Raw genomic sequence first — 25,049 nt, 5'->3', positions numbered from 1 at the left:
ATGGCTGTTATTAGACAACAGTGGTTACCAAAGATTTATGGAATGTCCTCTGGCTCTGTTTAAATATGGGCTCAAATGACTGATGCAAAGGAATTGGGTAATGACCCAACACCTGAATGTTATCTATGACTCGAATAGTTTGCTGTATTCTAGAACAGGGAGTTGTAGAATATTCTTTTTTTAAGAGATAAAACAGACTTTTTGATTTAGAAAACTTGAGTGCATCTCATTATGAGTAATGAAACAAGATTAACCTGATTTCACTTTAACTGACACAATAATCAATAAATTTCTTTTAGCCTGAGGCAAGGACATGATTCAACTCCCAAAAGGCTGAGGATTGCTAGATAGTTTTTTGTTTGTTTTTTGTTTTTTATTTTGTGGGTAAGGAGTAGACTGAGTTTCCTTGAAGACAGAGGCTGTGATTTATATGACAGCTGGAGGTTTTGCAATTTTGTTAGAGATGTAGCCATCAACTTTAATTCTTGATCTCTCTTAGCCTCTAGGTCTGCTATAGAAAGACTTCACCACTCTGAGGTCATATACCTGGCCATCTCAGCTTATTTGAAAAATTCCTACAAAGCCAAAGAAAGCAAAAGTGTTCCCTTGAATTGTAACTTCTGTCTCATGCAATCTATTTCACAGGAGAAGGAGTCTTTCCTCAGGCCTTTCCTGGATGACGGGACATAAAATTAAGGCATGGACTGTAACAAAAAGACAAAGAAAGATTAGTAAGGAGTGGTTTTCAGATGTCATCTGGACATCTGTAGGACCTGGAGTGTGGTTGAAAATTTGTAATAACTTTGCAGGTGCTACTGATGCTGCTGGTCCAAAAATCACACTTTGAGAACCACCAGAGCTAGGTCTGTGGAAGTCCCTGCCTTCTGAGGATTTTTAGGAAACTTGTGTTTATATCCAAGTTACATAGGAATAGGCCTCTCACATAATTTTTTTATTCAGCGAAAGGTAACAATTATCGAGTTTATTATTCCAAAGAGGACATTAAAGAGAAATCTATAGTTTAAGTGTGACTTATTCACAAAAGTCTCCTCCAAACATGTATTTGATTCATTTTCTTATTTTCTATTTAGGTAGTTGCTCTAACTTTAGACCTTAGTGATGGACTCCTGTATTGGTTGGTTCAAGACAGTCAATGCATTCACCTGTACACAGCTGTTCTTCGAGGGCGGAGGTAAGTAATATCTCTTGAAAACAATCTGTTGAGGATGAGAATGACTTACCCCTCAGTTATGTGACAGTGCATGAGCATTCATTATTCTTCCAATAAGCACTTACTAGTTGCCCACTGTTTTTGCAGGCATTGTGCTTGTGGGGAAAGATAGGTTTGTAAACAACTAATGACAGTAGAATGTGGTGAATACTGTGATGGGGTAGAAAGAGAGTACAGTGGAGACACTGAGAAGAATGCTTCTCAAGAGCCCAAGAAATAGATAGATGTGTTTTTCTTCTTCTTAACATGATGGAGTTAGGCAGGAATCATCCTGCACGGCACACATGAAGACTGGAGTCGAAAGAAGCACATGAATTATTCTCTCAATCTGTGTCCTCAAACTAAGCCCCTGGTTCTCTTGTTGGCATTTCCACATCTTCCATAATAATACTGTAAGGTATTTTTTTTTCTAGTATTTTTCCTACACTTTCTTTTCTTTTCTTTCTTTTTTTTTTTTTTTTAACATTTTTGCTTATTAAAATTAGGTGTAATGTAGATCTTCAGTATTCCACGATATCAGTTTTGACAAGTACATTTTAAGACACAGATATGTCGAGGGGCGCCTGGGTAGCTCAGCTGGTTATGTGTTTGACTCTTGGTTTTGAATAAGGTCATGATCTTATGGTTCATGAGTTTGAGCCTCACATAGGGCTCTGTTTTGACAGTGTGGAGCCTGCTTGGGATTCTCTCTCTCCCTCTCTCTCTGCCCCTCCCCTGCTCAAGCTCTCTCTCTCTCAAAAATAAATAAATAAGCACAATAAAGAAAATTTTTAAAAAAGACACATAAATGTCCATCATCACAGAAATTTTCCTGTGCCCCTACCCAATCAATCCCCCCTACCCCTGAAATATGTACCTTTTGTGTCTGGCTTCTTTTACTTAGCATAATATCTTTATGATTCATCCATGTTGTTAAGAGTATTAGTCTTTCCTTTTTATTGCTGAGTAGTATTCCATTGCATGAACATACCATAGTTGGCATATCCATTCTCCTCTTTATGGACATTTGGATTGCTTCCCGATTTTGGTTATTATGGATAAAATTGTATAAATATTTATACCCAAGGCTTTGGATGTATTGTTGGATAAATACCTATGAGTAGAATTGCTGGGTGATATGGAAGATACATGCTTAACTTCTTAAATAATTTCCTGGTTTTCAGAGGGTTTATACCATTTTACATTTCCTCCAGAGATGTATGAGAGTTCTGGTTCATCCACATCCTCCCAACAGTTGGCTTTGGCAATCTTTCAAGTTTTCACCATTCATTGGTGTATGTAGCAATATATCATTGTGCTTTTAATTTACACTTCACCAATAACTAATAATTTTCACCACTTTTTAATTTGTTATTGACTATTTATATATTGTCTGTTGTGATGTGACTCTTCAAGTATTTTTCTCACTATTTAATTGGCTGTATATCTTTTCCATATTGAGATGCAGGAGATCTTTATGTATTCTGTATATAAGTCCTTTGTAAAATATATGTGTTGTGAAATTTTTCTCTCAGTGTTTGGCTTACCTATATATTTGTTGGTGGTGTATTTTGGTGAGCAGAAGTTTTTAATTTTGACTTACCCAATTTATCAATTATTTTCTTTATGGTTTGTGTTTTCTGTGCCTTCTATAAGATATCTTTGCCTATCCCAAGGTTGTGAGAATTTTATATGATGTACTTTTTAAAAAAAATTTTTAATGTTTATTTATTTTTGAAGAAGAGAGAGACAGAGTGTGAGTGGGGGAGGGGCAGAGAGAGAGGGAGACATAGAATCTGAAGCAGGCTCCAGGCTCTGCGCTGTCAGCACAGAGGCCGACACAGGGCTCGAACTCACAAACCGCGAGATCACGACCTGAGCCGAAGTCGGATGCTCAACCGACTGAGCCACCCAGGTGCCCCTATGATGTACTTTTTATTGTTTTAGCTTCCATATTTAAATATGTGATCCACTTAAAATAGGTTTTTAGATGTTTCTTTCCTTTTCATATGAATATCCAATGGTTCCAGTACCATTTGTTAAAAAGGTTTGCCTTTTGTTATTTAATTGCTTTGTGCCCTTGTTCAAAATTATTTGACTGAATATATTTTGGTCTATTTCTGGATTCTCTATTCTGTTCCTTTATTATATTTGTCTCATGCCAATACTACATTTTCTTGATTACTATAAATTTAGAAAAAGACTTAAAGATAGCTAATATTCAGTCCTCAGTTTGTTTTTCTTTTTCAATATTTTAATTCTGGCTATTCTTGATCTTTTGCTTTTCCAAATAACTTTAAAAATCATCTCACTAATTCCTAGAATAAAGCCTGTTGGAATTTTAAGTCTCTTATCAATTTAGGGAGAATGGATATCATAAAATATTGAGTCTTCCAATCACTAAAAATGGTATCTCTCTTCATTTATTTTGGTTTTCTTTAATTTTATTCAGCAGTGTTTTGTATTTTCAGTGTAGAAGTTTTGTTTTGTTTTGTTTTGTTGTTTTGTTTAGAGTAGTTTCCATGCCCAACCTGGGGCTTGAATTCACAACTCCAAGATTACAAGCCGTGTGCTTCAACGACTGAGACAGCCAGGCATTCCAAGAAATTTAGAAATTTTGCACTTCTTTCATTAATTAATCCTGAAGGGTCTGATTTTTAAAATAAAAGAAATGTTTATTTATTTTTCAGAGAGAGTGTGAGAGTAGGGGAGGGGCAGAGAGAGAGGTTTATCGGAGGATTCAAAGTGGGCTTTGTGCTGACAGCAGAAAGCCCAATGCAGGGACTGAACTCATGAACCGTGAGACCATGACCTGAGCTGAAGTTGGACACCCATCTGACTGAGCCACCCAGGCTCCCCTCTGAATATTTTTTTTTTTTTGATGCTTTTATAAGTGGTGTTTTCAAAAATTTCATTTTCTAAGTTCTTATTACTAATATGGAGAAATTCAATTGATTTTTGTATATTGACTTGGTATCTTGATTCATTGCTAAATTCACTGTTCTGGTTTCATGCAGAAATGCTTTAGGGGGTTATAATAGTCTTTTACAATGATTTAGGAAACATTCCCTCCTCCTCAATTTTCTGAGTTTTTGATATTAATTCCTCCTTAAATTTTGATAGTATCCACCAGTGAATCCATCTAGGCCTGGAATTTTCTTTGTGGAAAATTGTTTGACTTTAAATTTAATATATTTTAGGGGTATAAGGTTATTCAAATTTTTTTTTTCTTGAATCAGTTTTGTTAATTCATGTCTTTTAAGGAATTTATCCAGTTTGAATGAGTTGTCAGATTAAATGTAATAATAGTCCCGTGTTATCACTTTAATGTCTATAAGGTCGTTAGTGACGTCCTCATCTCTCTGATATTGATACATTTTTTTTTTATCATTCCTGTTAAGGGTTTATCAAATGTATTAATGTTTTAAAAGAACTAGCTTTTAGTTTTGTTGATTTTCCATTTTCAATTTTACTCTTTTCCAGTATTATTTTTATTATTTCTTCTTCTTTTATAATATCCTCTTCTATTTCTAGCTTTTTAAGATGAAAGAAGAAATTGTGTTCACATCATTCTGTTAACATATTTATAATATTGACATTTAAAGCTGTATATTTTTTTAAAGACCGTGTTAGTTGGTATTCCACAAAATTTAGTATGTTGTGTTTTATTATCTTTCCTAATTTCTAATTTCTAAATATTTTCTAATTTCTCTCATTAGTTTTCTTTGACCCATGTGTTTTTAAAATGTACGTTGCTTAATTGTGAAGTATTTTGGGATTGTTTGGGTATTATTTCTATCAATTTCTAATTTAATATCATTGTGGCTGAAAAACATACACCATATAATTTCAATCTTTTGACATTTATTTAGGCTTATTTTATGGCCCACCATTGGGTATATCAAGATGAATGTTCCATGTGCACTAGAAGAATATTTATTCAGCTAATAATCTGTTGGATTATTAGATTAATTATTATTAGATTAATAGCTGGTATAGTAGTCTATAACTGTCAAGTACATAAATTAGTTGATAGTGTAGTTTAAATATTTGTGTCTACTTGTACTATCTGTCACTGAGAAAGAGGTGCCATAGTCTTCAATTATGATTGTGGATTTGCCTATGGTTCTCTACAGTTGATATACCTGGGTCCTTTGTATTTATATTATTATCTAGGTACTTGAGTATATTGCCTTTTTATCACATAAAATGCCCTCATTAGTCTATGGTGATTCTCTTCATCTTCATCTGGGTGCTTTGTATTTATATTATTATCTATATACTTGATTATATTGCTTTTTTTCACTATAAAATGCCCTCATCAGTCTATGGTAATGCTCATTGCTTAGAGACCACTTTGTCTGATAGTAGTATAGCCACAGCAGCTTTAATTAATTAATTACTTAATTAGAGATAGAGAGTGAGTGGGGGAGGGTCAGAGAGAGAGGGAGACAGAGAATCCCAAGCAGGCTCCACGCTGTCAGCGCAGAGCCTGATGCAGGGCTCAAACTAGAGAGATCATGACCTCTGAGCCAAGTCCTGAAGTCAGATGCTCAACTGAATGTGCCACCCAGGTGCCCATGATGGATCTACTCTTGAAATTGCTCTTCCTTCTCCTAAGTCCATCAATTTCCTTTAGGTTATAAAAGAATTAATCAGGTACAAGTATAACAACATATCTGACCTGGAAGTTGAAGAGGGTGCACCCGTCAACAATTCAGATGTATTTGGTTATGTCAGAACTGATTACATGCTCCAAGGGACCCTAGGCCCTTGCTGTTCCCTCTGCCTGCAATGTTCCCAGACTCAGTTCCCTTGGTTAATTGGTATTCGGTCTGTATGGCTCAGTTTAAGCATGTTCTCTAATGTGACCAGACTTTTTCTGACCAGATCCCAGTAGGTCTCCTTGTTAAGGAATCCACTCTACTTTTCCTTTTATGGTGCCATTCAGCGGTGTGGTTGTTTGCTCATCTTCTTTCAGACTGCCTTTTCTGCTATCCTGTGTATTCTATGAGGGCAGGGATTGTATTTGTCTATTTACCACTGTATCCTAGTGGCTAACACAGAACGGGGCACAAAACACCTGTTGACTGAATGAGTAAATGAATGAACCCTCAGCACAGTAACCTCAGCTGACCTCTATATTTCACCCTTTATGGAAGAGTTTGACTTTTTATGACTTTTTTGTTAAGCTTCGATTTAAATCCAGCTTTACTTGTTGTGGAGGACTGAAGGGTTTGAAATTACAGGTAGAAGGAAGCCCCATACTGACCTCTCGAAAGTGAGGAGGTTTTGCTGAAGTGCCGTGAACATTGGCGGTCAAGAATTTCCCGGTTAGTCCATGAGATTTTTATAGGGGAGGAGTCTTCAACTGGAAATGAGGGGTCATCCATGCCAGGAGCAGCTAAGGGATATCCAGGCTCACCCTGCGGGGAAACCCTGTGTCCCAGGGACACTTTGGAAATGCTGAAACAAACAACCGGGTGGGCTAAACTAACACAAGGGCATTCACAGGATACAGGCATCAGCAGCTCTGTGGGTGGTCCAGAAGGGCCAGCCTCCTAGCCCAAGTGCATCCTGTTTAGTGAGCTTCCCTCCGTTTGGAACTGGGTTTTACGTATTTCACAAGGTTGCTGGAAAGTTCTAACGAGAAGTGGAAATAACAAGTGAAATTAGACAAGCAAGTCAAAGTCCATAAGGCAAACCAGATGCTGTCTTCAGAACTGCGCAGGTATAAATAGAGTATTTCGCTAGAAAAAGGACAATGTGAATCGTCCTGGTGAACATACTTCTTTATAAGTTTCCCAACTTCCAGTTTTGGTCCTCTCAGGTAGTCACAGTTTTGTCAAGGAGATATTGTGAAATTCTCAAATCAAAACCTTTATTTGTTTTGATTTTAAGTGCCATTCTTTCTACTTTTCTAAAGAAGGGACTGTCAACACTCTAAAAAGATGTCGAGAAATCTTGAAAAGAAATAGTCAAACCACCACTTCAAAAGACTGAAAATCATTGAGGTGGTTTTTATTTATTGAGTACCAGGCAAGAGAGATTTTTAGAAACTACCAAGCAGATTTTTAAAGTGAAAATTATACTCCAATTCTGTGTCATGGAGAGAAAACTCTAGCATCGATGTAAATAATAGTCTGTTAACTTGAATTCCCCAGTCTGAGAAGAAGCATTCTGCACGAGCTAACGAAGTTAGTAAGTATCATTGAAGCAGCAGTTGTGAATAGTATATATTGATGGACCCAACAGGAGCGAATAATGGGTGGCAAATAAATAACATGATTAACCAAGTGTAAGAGGGAGGCGTGGCCCAATGAGGAGAAACCAGCCAGTAGGTTGCACCTCTAAGGTAGGTACTACCGAGAATCACCAGTATTTCTTAAAATTTGTGTAATACTCTTGCCATTGCAATATCACATTAATGAGAAAAGTCCTAGAAGACTTGCTTTAGGTATACTTTAAGAAAAGCATAAAAAAATCAACTTTATACAGAACTAAAAATAACGATAATTATTGTTGCAAAGTATTTTCTTTTTGTTTTTGCATCCACACACACCCTCACAAACATACATTCTCTCCAGTATGTGAATGTACCAGCCCTTCCCCAACTTGAGATTCACAGGCTAATTGGTGCCATGTTTTAGCAGTGCCAGAGATATCAACATCACGGAGTTTGCAGCCTGGAGTACTTCTGAAATTTCCCAGAATACACTGATGTACTATAGTGGCCGGCTCTTCTGGATCAATGGCTTTAGGATTATCACAGCTCAGGAAATAAGTCAGAGAACCAGTGTCTCTGTTTTGGAACCAGCCAAATTTAATCAGTTCACAATCATTCAGACATCCCTCAAGCCTCTGCCAGGTACAGTATATTATTTCTGTTTACCCTCTTGCCTCCAAGCATGTTTTGTTAAATAAGTGTTTACTTTGGGATTTGTTTTGTTTTGTTTTCTTAAAAAAATATTTAAGCCCCGAAGCGGGGCTTGAACTCACGAACTGTGAGATCATGACCTGAGCCAAAGTTGGACAGCCAACCGCCGAGCCACTCAGGTGCCCCTTTGGGAATTTTTTCTTAAGAATTACATTTTAGAGGCGCCTAGGTGGCTCAGTCGGTTAAGTGTCTGACTTCAGCTCAGACTTTGAGCCCTGCATCTAGCTCTGTGCTGACATTGCAGAACCCGGAGCCTGCTTTGCATTCTGTGTCTCCCTCTTTCTTTGCCCCTCCCCCCCTCATGCTCTGTCTCTCTCTGCCTCTCAAAAAAAAAAAAAAAAAATTAAAATGTTAAAAAAAAAGTTTTAAAAAGAAAAAGGCTTTGGTAGTTTCTCTTGGTTTGCTTGCATTTTACTCTTAATCCAAATTTGCAGCATGGAACAGTCAGAAAAAGAAGATTGTTAGGATATATTAAAAGAAAGGGAAATTTTATTTTGGTATTAATTATTAGTAATTTCTGTTAATTATCCATGTTCTCTATGATGTTTGAGAATCCTAAATTCTTTCCCCCTCTATTCTTTCTTTCATCCCATAGGGAACTTTTCTGTTACCCCCAAGGTTATCCCAGATTCTGTTCAGGAGTCTTCCTTTAGGATTGAAGGAAATGCTTCAAGTTTTCAAATCCTGTGGAATGCTCCCCCAGCAGTGGATTGGGGTATAATTTTCTACAGTGTGGATTTCAGTTCTCATTCTAAGGTATAGTGTTGGTTCTAGTAACTTCCATTTCTCAAACAGGCTGTACCAACTGTATCAGCCCTGCCCACACTAATTTGTGCTTCCTTCATTTAGCCAAGCCTGTTTCCTTTGTTGCTCCCAATGCATTTGATTATTAAGATTTTTCCTGAGGGGCCGCCTGGGTGGCTCAGTTGGCTGAGCATTTGACTCTTGATTTTGGTTCAGGTCATGATCCCAGGGTTGTGGGACTGAGCCCCTCATTGGTCTCCATGCTGAGTGTGGAGACTGCTTAAGATTTTCTCTCTCTCCCTCTGCCCCTCTCCCCCACTCATGCTCTCTCTCTAAAATAAAAAAAAAAAAAAAGAAAAAAAGAAAAGGTTTTTCCTGAGAATGTTTTTTAAAAATTAAAAAAAGTTTATTTATTTTTGAGAGAGAGAGAGAGAGAGAGAGAGAATGAATGAGAATGAGCAGGGGAGGGGCAGAAAGAGAGGGAGACACAAAATCTGAAGCAAGCTCCAGGATCTGAGCTGTCAGCACAGAGACCAAAGCGGGGCTCAAACCCATGAACTGTGAGATCATGACCTTAGCCAAAGTCAGATACTCAGTTGACTGAGCCACCCAGGGGCCCCCTGAGAACCCTTGTTTGCAGCCAGTCTCTGATTGTTTTGTGGTTAATGTTAACGACTGGTATGTTAGGTACATTTTAACTGGTCTATGTGGAACCACATGGAACTTAGCAACATTAGCATTTCCAAAATTGCACGTTTTGGTTCACAGGTGAACCAAAGTTTGGAGATTTTAGTTCATTAGGAATAAAAGGTTTTATGACTCCCTCACTAAGAAAATAATGTTTTGTTCTTATATTTTAGTTCCTGGCTAGTGAGCAGCAGCTTTCGCCTGTGTTTACTGTGGAAGGGCTGGAGCCCTATGCCTTATTTAATCTCTCTGTCACTCCTTATACGTACTGGGGAAAGGGCCCCCAAACATCTCTGTCACTTCGAGCACCTGAAACAGGTACAGGGGTTAAAAGATCTTTTTAAAAGGGCAGAGCCTCATTTTCTATGCTCTACAGTAAATGGCTAATAATTTTTAAAAATAACTTTCAGTTCTGTAGATGTGTTGAGATTCAATACCTTTTCAATGACTTTTTGGAGATGAGAATAACACCATTAGTATCAGTCTGCATCATTTATTCCAAAAGCATATTCCAAAGATTCCTTAAAGATTGTTTCACTTGATTATAATAATACATATGATGCAGAAACCTGTTTCAGGTAACTTGTGAAACACTTGAGAAGGAAAACGGGAATATAATAGCAGGGACAGTTTCATGGAAGTCAGGCTTGTCTGAAGATGTTCTCACAGATGGTAACTCAGAAGCTTCCATAGGTGGATAACTCATGCCTGAATTTAATGTTTCCTTTGGAATATGTTTTAAAAAGGATAGTAGTCGTGTCTTTACATGTGTATCACTACAAAATGTACAAAGCACATTTATATGTATCACTCCTTTATTAAACGTTTACTGCACACCTATTCCGTGTCAGAGCATCATTTCCTCCCTGCATTTGATCCTCCCCCTGCTCCCTGAAAGGTAGCACAGGTGTTACTATCTCAGTTATGCAAATGAGAAAGCAGAAGCCTAGAGGTGGCCCAATGTAGAATAGCTGGGACTTAATCCAGACTTTCCACTGCCGTTTTATCAAGTCTCCACTCAGTCCTGTCTTCAAATGCTAGTAAATGATAGTATCATATTGATTTATTCACTATGAACTTATTAGCACAGGACCTGGCAGGCGGAAAGAGCTCAATGGGCATAGGTATGCATTTTTTGTATGTTTGTTTTTAACTGTTAAGTTTCTTTCAACAATATTTACCCATGAGTCTCACAACAGGAACACAGTAAAGCCTGGGTAGGTCCTGGAGCAGTTAGCATTTGAATCCAGGTATGCTCTCTTTGAGATCATCTTGGGATGTCAGCTTTGGTAGGATTGTTCCATGGAAATGGTTTTGCCTGCGTCTGTCAGGGGATGTACTGGGGACCTAGGGTCATCAGCATTCTGCTGGATGTTGGGGGGCAATAAAAAATGAAAAGATTTGGCCTTTGCATTCAGGAAATTAACAATATAGTTGGGAAATTATTCAAATAGACAAATATTTATTAAGCGCTTACAGTGTGCTAGTCCTATACTAGATTTGAGGGGATTTAACAAGGAATAAGGAAAGGCGCTTTCTCTGATGGAGCTCATAAAACAGTAGAGAGATAAACACAGGCTTCCAACAATAACAGAAATGAGACAGTGAGAACTGAGTTTCAATGGCATAGAGTAAATAGACAAGACAGAATGCTTCACCTCTATCAAGCAGCCCCACCACTCTCAGGAGGTGACAATGGTCATAGACTGGAATGGCCACCGAAGGCCTTTGGGGAGGGGGAATTCTAGCTGGGCTCTAGGGAATGATGCAAGGAAAGGTATCCCATATAAGCACAGTGTAAGAAGGCCTGGAGACTGGATAATGATGTGAGTGTTGAACATTGAGCAGCGATGTGACTGGAGTGGATAGTGGAAAGGGACCTTGTAGAGGAGTCCGAAGAAGGAAGACAGGCATCTTGCATGAAATGACATGGACATCAGGCAGAGGAATTTCTCTTGATTAAGAGGGAGATAAATTCATTGAAGGGCTAGGAGACATTAAATTGCTTGGTTCGGCTCTAGGATAAATGGTAGCCTCCAAACCATACTCTTGGGGTATACCCTGCTCCATGGAAGGGTTTAAGGTGAGAGGGCCTGGATCTGTGACATGCTGGATTTTACATCCTGAACTGGCTGAAGGCCAGGCCAAGTTGCTGCCTTTCATCCTGTGACTGCCATTTCCACCACCAGCTAAATCACTGTGGCAGGATGAGAGTAAATATTGTATTTTTAAGGAGAACCAGCCACCTTTCATCTGTACAGGGCACAGATGAGAAAGATGTGCCTAAGTGGTGGTAAGAGGGATTTGGGTTGCAGATAAGAAAGATTTGCTAAAATATCAGGATATGTTCCTGAAGAAATCTGTGGAATCTTCTCTCCTGAAGAACAAGATAGATACGCTTCGATTTCTGGAATGAGAAGTATTTATTACTGTTTCTCCATCCCCTCATCATAAATGGTAAAAAGTCAACTTTATATTCTTTTCTACCCTATCTGTGTCTCTGCTTTTCAGTTCCGTCGGCACCCCAGAATCCCAGGATATTTATATTACCAAGTGGGAAATACCATAACCAGAACGAGGTTGTGGTGGAATTTAGATGGAATAAGCCTAAGCATGAAAACGGTGTGTTAACGAGATTTGAAATGTTCTATCAAATATCCAACCAGAGAGACACAAATAAAACATTTGAAGACTGGATGGCTGTCAATGCAACCCCCTCAGAGATGTCTTTTCAGCTTGAAGGCATGAGTCCCGGGTACACTGTTGCCTTCCAGGTATTAAGAGTGAAAACAGGGATACAGGGGTCTCAATGGTGCAAACAGAAGGCTGATTAAAGGACTAGGTTAAGAATTCTGCCACTGTCAATAATTTGAGATCCACTATGGTCACGGAAGTCAAGTGGGTGGCAAAGATACAGAGGGGAGAGGGGACAGCTAGGGTAAAGGACAGCTTGACAGCTTTCTTGCTTTCAGATTCAGAACAAACCATTATTTTTCCCTGTAATCACTATAGGTTGTGTACCTGGGTAGATGCTTTTATATTCCTTATCTCATTTGATCCCCTTACTGTCTGTGAAGAAAGAGCCATGTCCCTGGGTGTGTCAGTGAGTTACCAAAGCTGCATGGCTAGGAAGTGGTGTTCTGTAGTCCAGCTGCTAGAATCCTTTCCCCCAGATCACATCACTACCGTGAATCCTCTGGATGCCCCAACTTGGAGCTACTGCTGGAAATAAAACCTGAGGATCTAGGTAGTTGATATCTCAGAGTTACTGTCTGGCTGCTGCTAGACGAGAAAGTGAGAATAGGAGTCAAGAATAACAAGTTACTGCCACCCCATTTGGGCATTTTAACTTTAATATGAAATAGCTTTCTACTTATGATAGATGGCTTGATGATTTTCCTATCTTCATTAAATACCAAGTTGGTGATGTTATGCCCAGAATTCGCGATCCCCAAAGACCACCAGGGAGCCGAGTCCGATGCAAAAGCAAAAGAGCCTTTATTCGAGCTAGCTCGAGTTCAGTCCCCTACCTGCACCCACGCAGCGGTGAGATGCCGGGGAGAGAGAGCGAGTTTCAAAAGCACAAAGGTTTTATTGGGGCCTAGGGGCAGTTGGTGAGGTAATGGCTGTGGCCTCAGCTGATTGGCTGGGGAAGGGTCGTGGCCTTGGCGGATTGGCTGGGGAAGGGTCGGAGTCCTGTTACACAGGTCACTGGGCGTGTTTTGATCGGGAAGTTTGAACGGGTGAGCGGGAGGTTACTCAAGGGGAGGAGGCGTGGTCAAGGTGGAGGACACAGAACAAGATGGAGTCGGCCGGCATAGGTCTGCCCTTACAGGTGACAATGTTGTACATATTTAGAATTATTTCCCATTTCTTTTTGGGGAATATAATGCTTTGGGGAGTGTTTTAGAGATTTGAGTTTCCTAAGGATCTGTTTTCTCTTTGTAAAATTCTAATTTAATAGTTATTTTGTTAATATATTAGTTCAACATATACTAATCGAAGAAGTTGTACATAAAAGTTAAAGATAGTACACATTCTTATTTGTTGAGAACTATGTGTGTTCTGGTTAAATAAATATTCTGGTTAAGTGTATCTGTCTAAATGTACATATAGTTTCAGATCTCAGTCATCACAGGATTGTGCAAGGTGATATGCACGGATATGCATGAGTTTCACTTAATGTGGTCTTGTGCAAAAGTGAAGACGTCTTGGTATATGTACATACCATGATGCACACACACACACACACACACACACACCCCATGTACAGATAGTAGTATGTATAATATGGTAAAATATATTTAACAGTAGAAGTATAATAAAAATAATCTAATACTTTGTTGACTGAGAGGGCACTTGAGGATCTACCTTTTGGGTCCATCATTACAGGTGTCAATTTCCTTTATAGGCTGTTATACACATGCAAGGTTGGGAAGTGGAAATGATTTATTACACAATAAAAGACGTCTACTAAAAGCTGTTTTTTTTTTCTTAATTTTTTAAAATGTTTTATTTATTTTTGAGACAGAGAGAGACAGAGCATGAGCAGGGGAGGGGCAGAGAGAGAGGGAGACAAAATCTGAAGCAGGTTCCAGCCTCTGAGCTGTCAGCACAGAGCCTGATGCGGGGCTCAGACTCACGGACTGTGAGATCATGAAGTCGGACGCCCAACCGACTGAGCCACCCAGGCGCCCCTCTTTTTTTTTTTAATTTTTAGTACGTATTTATTTTTGAGAGAGAGACAGAGACAGAGTGTGTGAGGAGGAGAGGCAGAGAGAGAGGGAAACACAGAGTCCGAAGCAGGCTCCAGGCTTTGAGCTGTCAGAGCCTGACATGGTGCTTGAACTCACAAACTGCAAGCTCATGACCTGAGCTGAAGTCAGGTGCTTAACTGACTGAGCCACCCAGGCACCCCTAAAAGCTGTTTTTAAAAAGCTTTGGTAGCGGGATGCAGAGTGGTACAGTATACAAGTATACAAACCCCACAAGACTTGATTTTTATGCCAGTTTCTGTGTATGTCATTGTGGATGAGTTACTTACTTAATTCTGATTTTGTCTAGTTTCTGCTCTTAGTAAATTGTGAGAACTAAAAGAGATAATGTATGTAAAAGTGGTTTGAAATGCATAATTAATATTCAAATGTAAGTTTTAATTATTATTTTTCTTTTACAAATCTCATTTTTTAAAAGGTACAGTAAATTTGGTTATTTAAAGCTTCTAGTTGTTTATTTCACAGTCTGTGGGAGTTTACCATAATATGCATAGTTTTGTTTCTGTTAAACGTTCTATATAATTTCATTTTGGAAATAGCTAAAGACCTTTTTTAGAAATTCAAATCTTTTGCAGGGGAGATTTGTGCCAATACTTTGTACTGTTCCAGACAACAATAGCAACGATAAAAACCACACCACCGGCATGAATGTGGGGCAATACTTACCTTTTAGTGATTTATTGCTTTATACTCAGATGGAAGTAACTATTTGAAACTATTCAGTCAGAGAAAGACAAAAACCCCTATGATTTCACTCCTATGTGGAACTGAAGAAACAAAACAGAAGAACATGGGGGTGGGAAGGAAAGGCAAACCAGGAAACAGACTCTTAACTACAGAGAGCAAACTGAGGATTGCTAGAGGGGAGGTGGGTGGGGAATGGGCTAGATGGGTGATGGGGATTAAGGAGGGCACTTGTCCAGATGAGCACTGGGTATTGTGTGTAAGTGATGAATCACTAAATTCTACACTGGAAACTAACTGTGTGTTAACGAACTGGAATTTAAATAAAAACCTGACAGAAAAAAGAAACTATTCATAACTGATACCAAAATTGTGAAATGAAACCTTCGATAATTTATGTCTCAGAATGTAATTGCTGTCACTGAGGACACTGTTGAATGCAATTTTTCTGGTATCCTTTTCTTTCTCTAGGTTCGAGCCTTCACATCCAAAGGACCTGGACCATTTTCTGACACAGTAAAGTCCAGAACCTCAGGTATTCATTACCTAAAACCTGTGCAAAAAACAATTCGTATTTTAAAAACATTTTTGACCCTTGGTATTCTCAGGGATATGAATGCTGTTTCTGAGCTGAAGTTAAAGTCAAATAACCAATTTTTATCACCAAACACACTTAACAAATCTGAGCTTAGGGCACCTGGCAGTGTTGATTGAGACTGGAACAGTAGATGCACCCAGAGAAGACCCATGGATTTCAGAATAGCCTGATAGTGAATCAAGGGATTTTGCCAAATGAAAGTTTTTTTTTTCTCTTATATGTATTATCTACTTGTTTTTTGTTTTCAGAAATCAACCCATTTCCATATCTCATGACTCTTTTTGACAGCAAGATCGTTTTATTAGATATGGATCAAAATCACGTTGTATGGACATTTTCAGCAGAAGGAGACATCAGTACCATGGGCTACACAGCTGATAATGGAATGGGATATTATGCTCAAGGAGACTCACTCTGCCTTCTGAACATGCACAACAGATCCAGCTCTGAGGTATTTCACTATGTAACTATTCTGGAAGGAAGGACATGGAAAATTTACATATCACACCACCCTATAATTAAATAGGCTGGTCAGTGGTCGAGCTATTGAGATTAGAATGGTTGGAAAGGACAAATGTTGCATAATTATTTAGTCACAAATGAATAGTGATTAGATTTTGGGCAAATATCATTCAGGATTAATTTTGCAAATAGTTTTATTTGGTTTAAGGCACTGTGTTAGTTCCTGGGATAGAGGTAAAAAAGAAAAAAAAAAATCACAGTCTTTGAACAAACCCAGTCTGGTATTAGTCTAACACTAGGAGGACAGTAGTGTGTAATGATTCATGGCTGAGCTTTGGGATCTGAAATTTAGAACTTAATTCTGGCTTCGCCATTTACTAGATCTGTGACCATCAGCAAGTTATTTCACTTGTGGCATCTCTTCACATGGTTCCTGTGAAGATTAAATGAGATGACCGACGTAAGGCACTTAGCACAATGCCTGGCATGTGGTGGCATTCATTGAGTGTCAGCTAGTGGAACAGACAGACAGAAGACGTTATCGTGCTATGCTGAGGGCAGGATGTGGTGGCATCACAGAAAATGGATGATCAATCCAGGTTGGAGTGGTTGAGTGGAAAGACACCTTGGAAAGACACCTTGGGAAGATGAGCCAGGTGAAGGTGGGAAAAACTTAAGGGGTAGCAAGTGCAAAGACAGGAATACAAGAGAGCCATAGCACATCCAGGAGGCTGAAAATAGAGTGAGCTTGGAATGAAGGTGGGAGTGAGGGTGAACAAAAGACAGGTGAAAAAGCTGAAGTAGTAGGCAGGAGCCTGAATATAATGGGCCTCTTTAACTGTGCTAAGGTGTGGAGGGCCAATCCTGAAGCCAGCATCAAGCCATTAAAGAAATTTAGTGGGTCATTCACATGATCAAGTTATGTTTTAGAAAGACCTCTCCATTCGTGGTGTGAATCATGACTTAGAGAACGTTAAATCTGTGACACTTAGGAGGCTATCACAGAAAGCCAGACAGGAAATGTCAGGCAGGAAATGAGAGCCAGTGAGGTGAGAAAGGAGAGGACCAATTTGGGACATATTTCAAACGGGACTAATTCACCGTGGGGAGTCATGAGAGGAAGATGTCAAGGATGAACCACATTTGTCAGGATTGCCGCTCAGGTGGATGTTGGAAATCCATAAAAATATAATCTGTAGGAGAAAAGAAGGGTTTGGGGGTGGAGTAATGAATTCTGTTTCCTGGGATCATTCATATGGAGATGTTCAGTAGTCAGTTTGGATCAGTAACTCGGTGAGGGATATTGCTACTGTTCTTGTAGCACTGGTCTATGGATTACAGTTGAAGTCAGGGTAGTGGAAGCTAACCAGGAGAAAGATTACAATGTGAGAAGAGAAGAGGACCAGTGTTATAATGGTACACAGTACAGAGCTATTGACGTTTTGGATTACAGAGAAGTGCAGTAAACAAGTAATATGGTAGATTACCGAAAAGTCCTCAGATTTGGGGGAAAAAAAATGACCACTCTCTCCTTGGCTGTGTTTTCTACCTATTGTTAAGATTTTCCGAGATGCACTGGTCTTTGATATCACAATTATTACAATTGACTGGATTTCAAGGCATCTCTACTTTGTGCTAGAAGAATCACAAAATGGCATGCAAATATTTGATGTTGATCTTGAACACAAGGTGAAGTACCCCAGAAAGCTGGACATTTGCAATAGAAATTCAACAATAATCTCTTTTTCTGTATATCCTTTTTTAAGGTATGTAAAGTATGAGTATCTGTTTCTGTTGTGATGAAATAGAGGCATATTCAATACAATATCTTTGGTTTAATATTAGAAGCTATTGATGGGAAAATAAGATGCTTACGGTCCTTGACTAGCTATATTAACTTATAGTAAGTAACTCCACACATTAATTATGAGCCCATAGCCACAAATATGCAAATTTAATCCATACTGACAATTTGGCTAACCTAAAGTTAAGGTCATTACCAATAGGAAACTAAAGCAGATTTTCATACCAGTGGATTTCCTAATAACCTCAGATGATAAGGATGAGAAGAGGACTGAGACAGTGGCAGGAGATGAACAGGAGATAGACAGCATGTCATGCTAATGCTATTCTGGGCTCACCCATCTTTAATTAGTGTCCTTGTAAGATGAGTTTTAAGGCCTCCATTCACCAACTGATAGCAGTTTTTCATGCTGAAAGATGTATTTTGTTTGTGTCATAAGCATGGTTATTCTATTTTGAAACTAGATTGTTAACCAGCATTAAGAAGCAGAAACAAACTTGAGAGGAGGGGAATGGAGATGGGTGTTGATGAAAAGTAGGCAAATGTATTTCACATGTACAGCCGTTAATGAACCATTCAGTATACCACCCTCGGGTCATTTTAGTCCAAGGCTTTAGTTGTAAACACATTTATTGAGAAATCATGGGAAAATGGTACAAACTAGATTGCTTTTGGCCCCCTCCATCTCAGAAGATTATTGTACATGTGGACACATTCTCTCCAAAGGCTGTGTTTGTCTCTCCAGTCGTTAGGAATGATTAATCTTCATTGGAAACTAACGTTTGCAATAATATGCTTTACTCATTAAGTTGGAGGGTCTTTTTTTTTCTCCCATAGTCGCCTGTATTGGACAGAAGTTTCCGATTTGGGCCCTCAGATGTTCTACTACAGTATTATCAACCAGACCTTGAGTCACATTCTTCCACCCACAGCCACAAACCATTCAAATGGAAGGAAACAGTGTTTTTGCAGCATTACTCAATTCGAGTTTAGTGGAGCAATGACTATTGACACCTCTGATCTAGAGAGACCACAGATATATTTTGTCAAAGGGCAAGAGATCTGGGCCATGGATCTGGAAGGATGTCGATGTTGGCGAGTTATCATGGTGCCTACTCTGCTTGGTAAGATATCTATGTGTGTACATAGATACCCGTTAGTAATGGTGGCCCTTCTTGTTCAATTAAAAATGGTGTGCATTCTACATGTATTCAAAAGAATACACACATGGTTATTTGCTCTGGACCATGCCAAATGTTCCCAAAGAATTCAAGTCAAGTTGTTTCCAGGCAAATTGTGCACAGATGTTCACACAATTTTCTGGATCTGTGGTTTCATTGTTGTTGTTATCTTATAATTAACAGTAGAGCTATAATTTATTGTTTTTTTTATATGAAATTTATTGTCAAATTGGTTTCCATACAACACCCAGTGCTCATCCCAAAAGGTGCCCTCCTGAATACCCATCCCCCACCCTCTCCTCCCTCCCACCCCCCATCAACCCTCAGTTTGTTCTCAGTTTTTAATAGTCTCTTATGCTTTGGCTCTCTCCCACTCTAACCTCTTTTTTTTTTTTTTTTTTTTTCCTTTTTTCCTCCCCCTCCCCCATGGGTTCCTGTTAAGTTTCTCAGGATCCACATAAGAGTGAAATCATATGGTATCTGTCTTTCTCTGTATGGCTTATTTCACTTAGCATCACACTCTCCAGTTCCATCCACGTTGGTACAAAAGGCCATATTTCATTTTTTCTCATTTCCACGTAGTATTCCATTGTGTATATAAACCACAATTTCTTTATCCATTCATCAATTGATGGACATTTAGGCTCTTTCCATAATTTGGCTATTGTTGAGAGTGCTGCTATGAACATTGGGGTACAAGTGCCCCTATGCATCAGTACTCCTGTATCCCTTGGATAAATTCCTAGCAGTGCTATTGCTGGGTCATAGGGTAGGTCTATTTTTAATTTTCTGAGGAACCTCCACACTGCTTTCCAGAGCAGCTGCACCAATTTGCATTCCCACCAACAGTGCAAGAGGGTTCCCATTTCTCCACATCCTCTCCAGCATCTATAGTCTCCTGATTTGTTCATTTTGGCCACTCTGACTGGCGTGAGGTGATACCTGAGTGTGGTTTTGATTTGTATTTCCCTGATAAGGAGCGACGCTGAACATCTTTTCATGTGCCTGTTGGGCCATCCGGATGTCTTCTTTAGAGAAGTGTCTATTCATGTCTTCTGCCCATTTCTTCACTGGGTTATTTGTTTTTCGGGTGTGGAGTTTGGTGAGCTCTTTATAGATTTTGGATACTAGCCCTTTGTCCGATATGTCATTTGAAAATATCTTTTCCCATTCCGTTGGTTGCCTTTTAGTTTTGTTGGTTGTTTCCTTTGCTGTGCAGAAGCTTTTTATCTTCATAAGGTCCCAGTAATTCACTTTTGCTTTTAATTCCCTTGCCTTTGGGGATGTGTCAAGTAAGAGATTGCTATGGCTGAGGTCAGAGAGGTCTTTTCCTGCTTTCTCCTCTAAGGTTTTGATGGTTTCCTGTCTCACATTCAGGTCCTTTATCCATTTTGAGTTTATTTTTGTGAATGGTGTGAGAAAGTGGTCTAGTTTCAACCTTCTGCATGTTGCTGTCCAGTTCTCCCAGCACCATTTGTTAAAGAGGCTGTCTTTTTTCCATTGGATGTTCTTTCCTGCTTTGTCAAAGATGAGTTGGCCATACGTTTGTGGGTCTAGTTCTGGGGTTTCTATTCTATTCCATTGGTCTATGTGTCTGTTTTTGTGCCAATACCATGCTGTCTTGATGATGACAGCTTTGTAGTAGAGGCTAAAGTCTGGGATTGTGATGCCTCCTGCTTTGGTCTTCTTCTTCAAAATTCCTTTGGCTATTCGGGGCCTTTTGTGGTTCCATATGAATTTTAGGATTGCTTGTTCTAGTTTCGAAAAGAATGCTGGTGCAATTTTGATTGGGATTGCATTGAATGTGTAGATAGCTTTGGGTAGTATTGACATTTTGACAATATTTATTTTTCCAACCCATGAGCAGGGAATGTCTTTCCATTTCTTTAAATCTTCTTCAATTTCCTTCATCAGCTTTCTATCGTTTTCAGCATACAGATCCTTTACATCTTTGGTTAGATTTATTCCTAGGTATTTTATGCTTCTTGGTGCAGTTGTGAATGGGATCAGTTTCTTTATTTGTCTTTCTGTTGCTTCATTGTTAGTGTATAAGAATGCAACTGATTTCTGTACATTGATTTTGTATCCTGCAACTTTGCTGAATTCATGTATCAATTCTAGCAGACTTTTGGTGGAGTCTATCGGATTTTCCATGTATAATATCATGTCATCTGCAAAAAGCGAAAGCTTGATTTCATCTTTGCCAATTTTGATGCCTTTGATTTCCTTTTGTTGTCTGATTGCTGATGCTAGAACTTCCAGCACTATGTTAAACAAAAGCGGTGAGAGTGGGCATCCCTGTCGTGTTCCTGATCTCAGGGAAAAAGGTCTCAGTTTTTCCCCATTGAGGATGATGTTAGCTGTGGGCTTTTCATAAATGGCTTTTATGATCTTTAAGTATGTTCCTTCTATCCCGACTTTCTCAAGGGTTTTTATTAAGAAAGGGTGCTGGATTTTGTCAAAGGCCTTTTCTGCATCGATTGACAGGATCATATGGTTCTTCTCTTTTTTTTTGTTAATGTGATGGATCACGTTGATTGATTTGCGAATGTTGAACCAGCCCTGCATCCCAGGAATGAATCCCACTTGATCATGGTGAATAATTCTTTTTATATGCTGTTGAATTCGATTTGCTAGTATCTTATTGAGAATTTTTGCATCCATATTCATCAGGGATATTGGCCGGTAGTTCTCTTTTTTTACTGGGTCTCTGTCTGGTTTAGGAATCAAAGTAATACTGGCTTCATAGAATGAGTCTGGAAGTTTTCCTTCCCTTTCTATTTCTTGGAATAGCTTGAGAAGGATAGGTATTATCTCTGCTTTAAACGTCTGGTAGAACTCCCCTGGGAAGCCATCTGGTCCTGGACTCTTATTTGTTGGGAGATTTTTGATAACCGATCAATTTCTTCGCTGGTTGTGGGTCTGTTCAAGCTTTCTATTTCCTCCTGATTGAGTTTTGGAAAAGTGTGGGTGTTCAGGAATTTGTCCATTTCTTCCAGGTTGTCCAATTTGTTGGCATATAATTTTTCATAGTATTCCCTGATAATTGTTTGTATCTCTGAGGGATTGGTTGTAATAATTCCATTTTCATTCATGATTTTATCTATTTGGGTCATCTCCCTTTTCTTTTTGAGAAGCCTGGATAGAGGTTTGTCAATTTTGTTTATTTTTTCAAAAAGCCAACTCTTGGTTTCGTTGATCTGCTCTACAGTTTTTTTAGACTCTATATTGTTTATTTCTGCTCTGATCTTTGTTATTTCTCTTCTTCTGCTGGGTTTGGGGTGTCTTTGCTGTTCTGCTTCTATTTCCTTTAGGTGTGCTGTTAGATTTTGTATTTGGGATTTTTCTTGTTTCTTGAGATAGGCCTGGATTGCAATGTATTTTCCTCTCAGGACTGCCTTCGCTGCGTCCCAAAGCGTTTGGATTGTTGTATTTTCATTTTCGTTTGTTTCCATATATTTTTTAATTTCTTCTCTAATTGCCTGGTTGACCCACTCATTCGTTAGTAGGGTGTTCTTTAACCTCCATGCTTTTGGAGGTTTTCCAGACTTTTTTCTGTGGTTGATTTCAAGCTTCATAGCATTGTGGTCTGAAAGTATGCATGGTATAATTTCAATTCTGGTAAACTTATGAAGGGCTGTTTTGTGACCCAGTATATGATCTATCTTGGAGAATGTTCCATGTGCACTCGAGAAGAAAGTATATTCTGTCGCTTTGGGATGCAGAGTTCTAAATATATCTGTCAAGTCCATCTGATCCAATGTCTCATTCAGGGCCCTTGTTTCTTTATTGACTGTGTGTCTGGATGATCTATCCATTTCTGTAAGTGGGGTGTTAAAGTCCCCTGCAATTACCACATTCTTATCAATAAGGTTGCTTATGTTTATGAGTAGTTGTTTTATATATTTGGGGGCTCCGGTATTCGGCGCATAGACATTTATAATTGTTAGCTCTTCCTGGTGAATAGACCCTGTAACTATTATATAATGTCCTTCTTCATCTCTTGTTACAGCCTTTAATTTAAAGTCTAGTTTGTCTGATATAAGTATGGCTACTCCAGCTTTCTTTTGGCTTCCAGTAGCATGATAAATAGTTCTCCATCCCCTCACTCTCAATCTAAAGGTGTCCTCAGGTCTAAAATGAGTCTCTTGTAGACAGCAAATAGATGGGTCTTGTTTTTTTATCCATTCTGATACCCTATGTCTTTTGGTTGGCACATTTAATCCATTTACATTCAGTGTTATTATAGAAAGATACGGGTTTAGAGTCATTGTGATGTCTGTATGTTTTATGCTTGTAGTGTTGTCTCTGGTACTTTGTCTCACAGGGTCCCCCTTAGGATCTCTTCTAGGGCTGGTTTAGTGGTGACAAATTCCTTCAGTTTTTGTTTGTTTGGGAAGACCTTTATCTCTCCTTCTATTCTAAATGACAGACTTGCTGGATAAAGGATTCTCGGCTGCATATTTTTTCTGTCTAGCACACTGAAAATCTCGTGCCAATTCTTTCTGGCCTGCCAAGTTTCAAAAGAGAGATCAGTCACGAGTCTTATAGGTCTCCCTTTATATGTGAGGGCACGTTTACCCCTTGCTGCTTTCAGAATTTTCTCTTTATCCTTGTATTTTGCCAGTTTCACTATGCTATGTCCTGCAGAAGATCGATTCAAGTTACGTCTGAAGGGAGTTCTCTGTGCCTCTTGGATTTCAATGCCTTTTTCCTTCCCCAGTTCAGGGAAGTTCTCAGCTATTATTTCTTCAAGTACCCCTTCAGCACCTTTCCCTCTCTCTTCCTCCTCTGGGATACCAATTATGCGTATATTATTTCTTTTTAGCGTATCACTTAGTTCTCTAATTTTCCCCTCATACTCCTGGATTTTTTTATCTCTCTTTTTCTCAGCTTCCTCTTTTTCCATAACTTTATCTTCTAGTTCACCTATTCTCTCCTCCACCTCTTCAATCTGAGCCGTGGTGGTTTACATTTTGTTTTGCATTTCATTTAAAGCGTTTTTCAGCTCCTCGTGACTGTTCCTTAGTCCCTTGATCTCTGTAGCAAGAGATTCTCTGCTGTCCTCTATACTGTTTTCAAGCCCAGCGATTAATTTTATGACTATTATTCTAAATTCACTTTCTGTTATATTATTTAAATCCTTTTTGATCAGCTCATTAGCTGTTGTTATGTCCTGGAGATTCTTCTGAGGGGAATTCTTCCGCTTGGTCATTTTGGATAGTCCCTGGTGTGGTGAGGACCTGCAGGGCACTTCCCCTGTGCTGTGGTGTATAACTGGAGTTGGTGGGCGGAGTCGCAGTCAGACCTGATGTCTGCCCCCGGCCCACCGCTGGGGCCACAGTCAGACTGGTATGTGCCTTCTCTTCCCCTCTCCTAGGGGCGGGATTCACTGTGGGGTGGCGTGGCCCGTCTGGGCTACTTGCACACTGCCAGGCTTGTGATGCTGGGGATCTGGTGTATTAGCTGGGGTGGGTAGGCAAGGTGCATGGGGGCAGGAGGGGCAGGCTTAGCTCGCTTCTCCTTATGTGATCCACTTCGGGAGGGGCCCTGTGGCAGCGGGAGGGAGTCAGATCCGCTGCCGGAGGTTTGGCTCCTCCGCAGAAGCACAGAGTTGGGTGTTTGCGCGGAGCGAGCAAGTTCCCTGGCAGGAACTGGTTCTCTTTGGGATTTTGGCTGGGGGATGGGCGGGGGAGATGGCGCTGGCGAGCGCCTTTGTTCCCCACCAAACTGAGCTCTGTCGTCCGGGGGCTCAGCAGCTCTCCCTCCCTTTGTCCTCCAGCCTTCCCGCTTTCTGAGCAGAGCTGTTAACTTATGACCTCCCAGACACTAAGTCGCGCTTGCTGAGGGAACACACTCCGTCCATCCGGCCCCTCCACTTTTGCCAGCCAGACTCGGGGGCTCTGCTTGGCCGGCGAGCTGCCCCTCCGCCCCGGCTCCCTCCCGCCAGTCCGTGGAGCATGGACC

The 25,049-nt window shown here is 39.6% G+C and overlaps 1 protein-coding gene across 8 annotated transcripts in view; it reads left to right on the top strand.

Annotated features, from left to right (window-relative positions):
* ROS1 (ROS proto-oncogene 1, receptor tyrosine kinase) overlaps positions 1 to 25,049 on the top strand; it is a 120,613-nt gene that overhangs the window by 44,293 nt on the left and 51,271 nt on the right. For 6 of the 8 annotated variants that reach the window (XR_006717517.1, XM_045499391.1, XM_045499389.1 and 3 more), the window contains 9 exons: positions 1,092 to 1,192; positions 7,861 to 8,078; positions 8,743 to 8,903; positions 9,752 to 9,896; positions 12,090 to 12,352; positions 15,509 to 15,572; positions 15,884 to 16,086; positions 17,658 to 17,863; positions 18,739 to 19,025. Coding sequence is in view for 7 of the 8 variants with exons in the window: in XM_045499391.1 (XP_045355347.1) it covers positions 1,092 to 1,192; positions 7,861 to 8,078; positions 8,743 to 8,903; positions 9,752 to 9,896; positions 12,090 to 12,352; positions 15,509 to 15,572; positions 15,884 to 16,086; positions 17,658 to 17,863; positions 18,739 to 19,025 (1,648 nt within the window). In the remaining variant the exon portion in view is untranslated. The remainder of the gene's footprint in view (positions 1 to 1,091; positions 1,193 to 7,860; positions 8,079 to 8,742; positions 8,904 to 9,751; positions 9,897 to 12,089; positions 12,353 to 15,508; positions 15,573 to 15,883; positions 16,087 to 17,657; positions 17,864 to 18,738; positions 19,026 to 25,049) is intronic. The other 2 variants (XM_045499390.1, XM_045499388.1) reach the window with 1 other exon arrangement.

The sequence above is a fragment of the Leopardus geoffroyi genome, chromosome B2 (genome assembly GCF_018350155.1).
Source record: "Leopardus geoffroyi isolate Oge1 chromosome B2, O.geoffroyi_Oge1_pat1.0, whole genome shotgun sequence".
Classification (NCBI taxonomy): domain Eukaryota; kingdom Metazoa; phylum Chordata; class Mammalia; order Carnivora; family Felidae; genus Leopardus; species Leopardus geoffroyi.
This window is presented reverse-complemented; position numbering and strand designations above follow the sequence as displayed.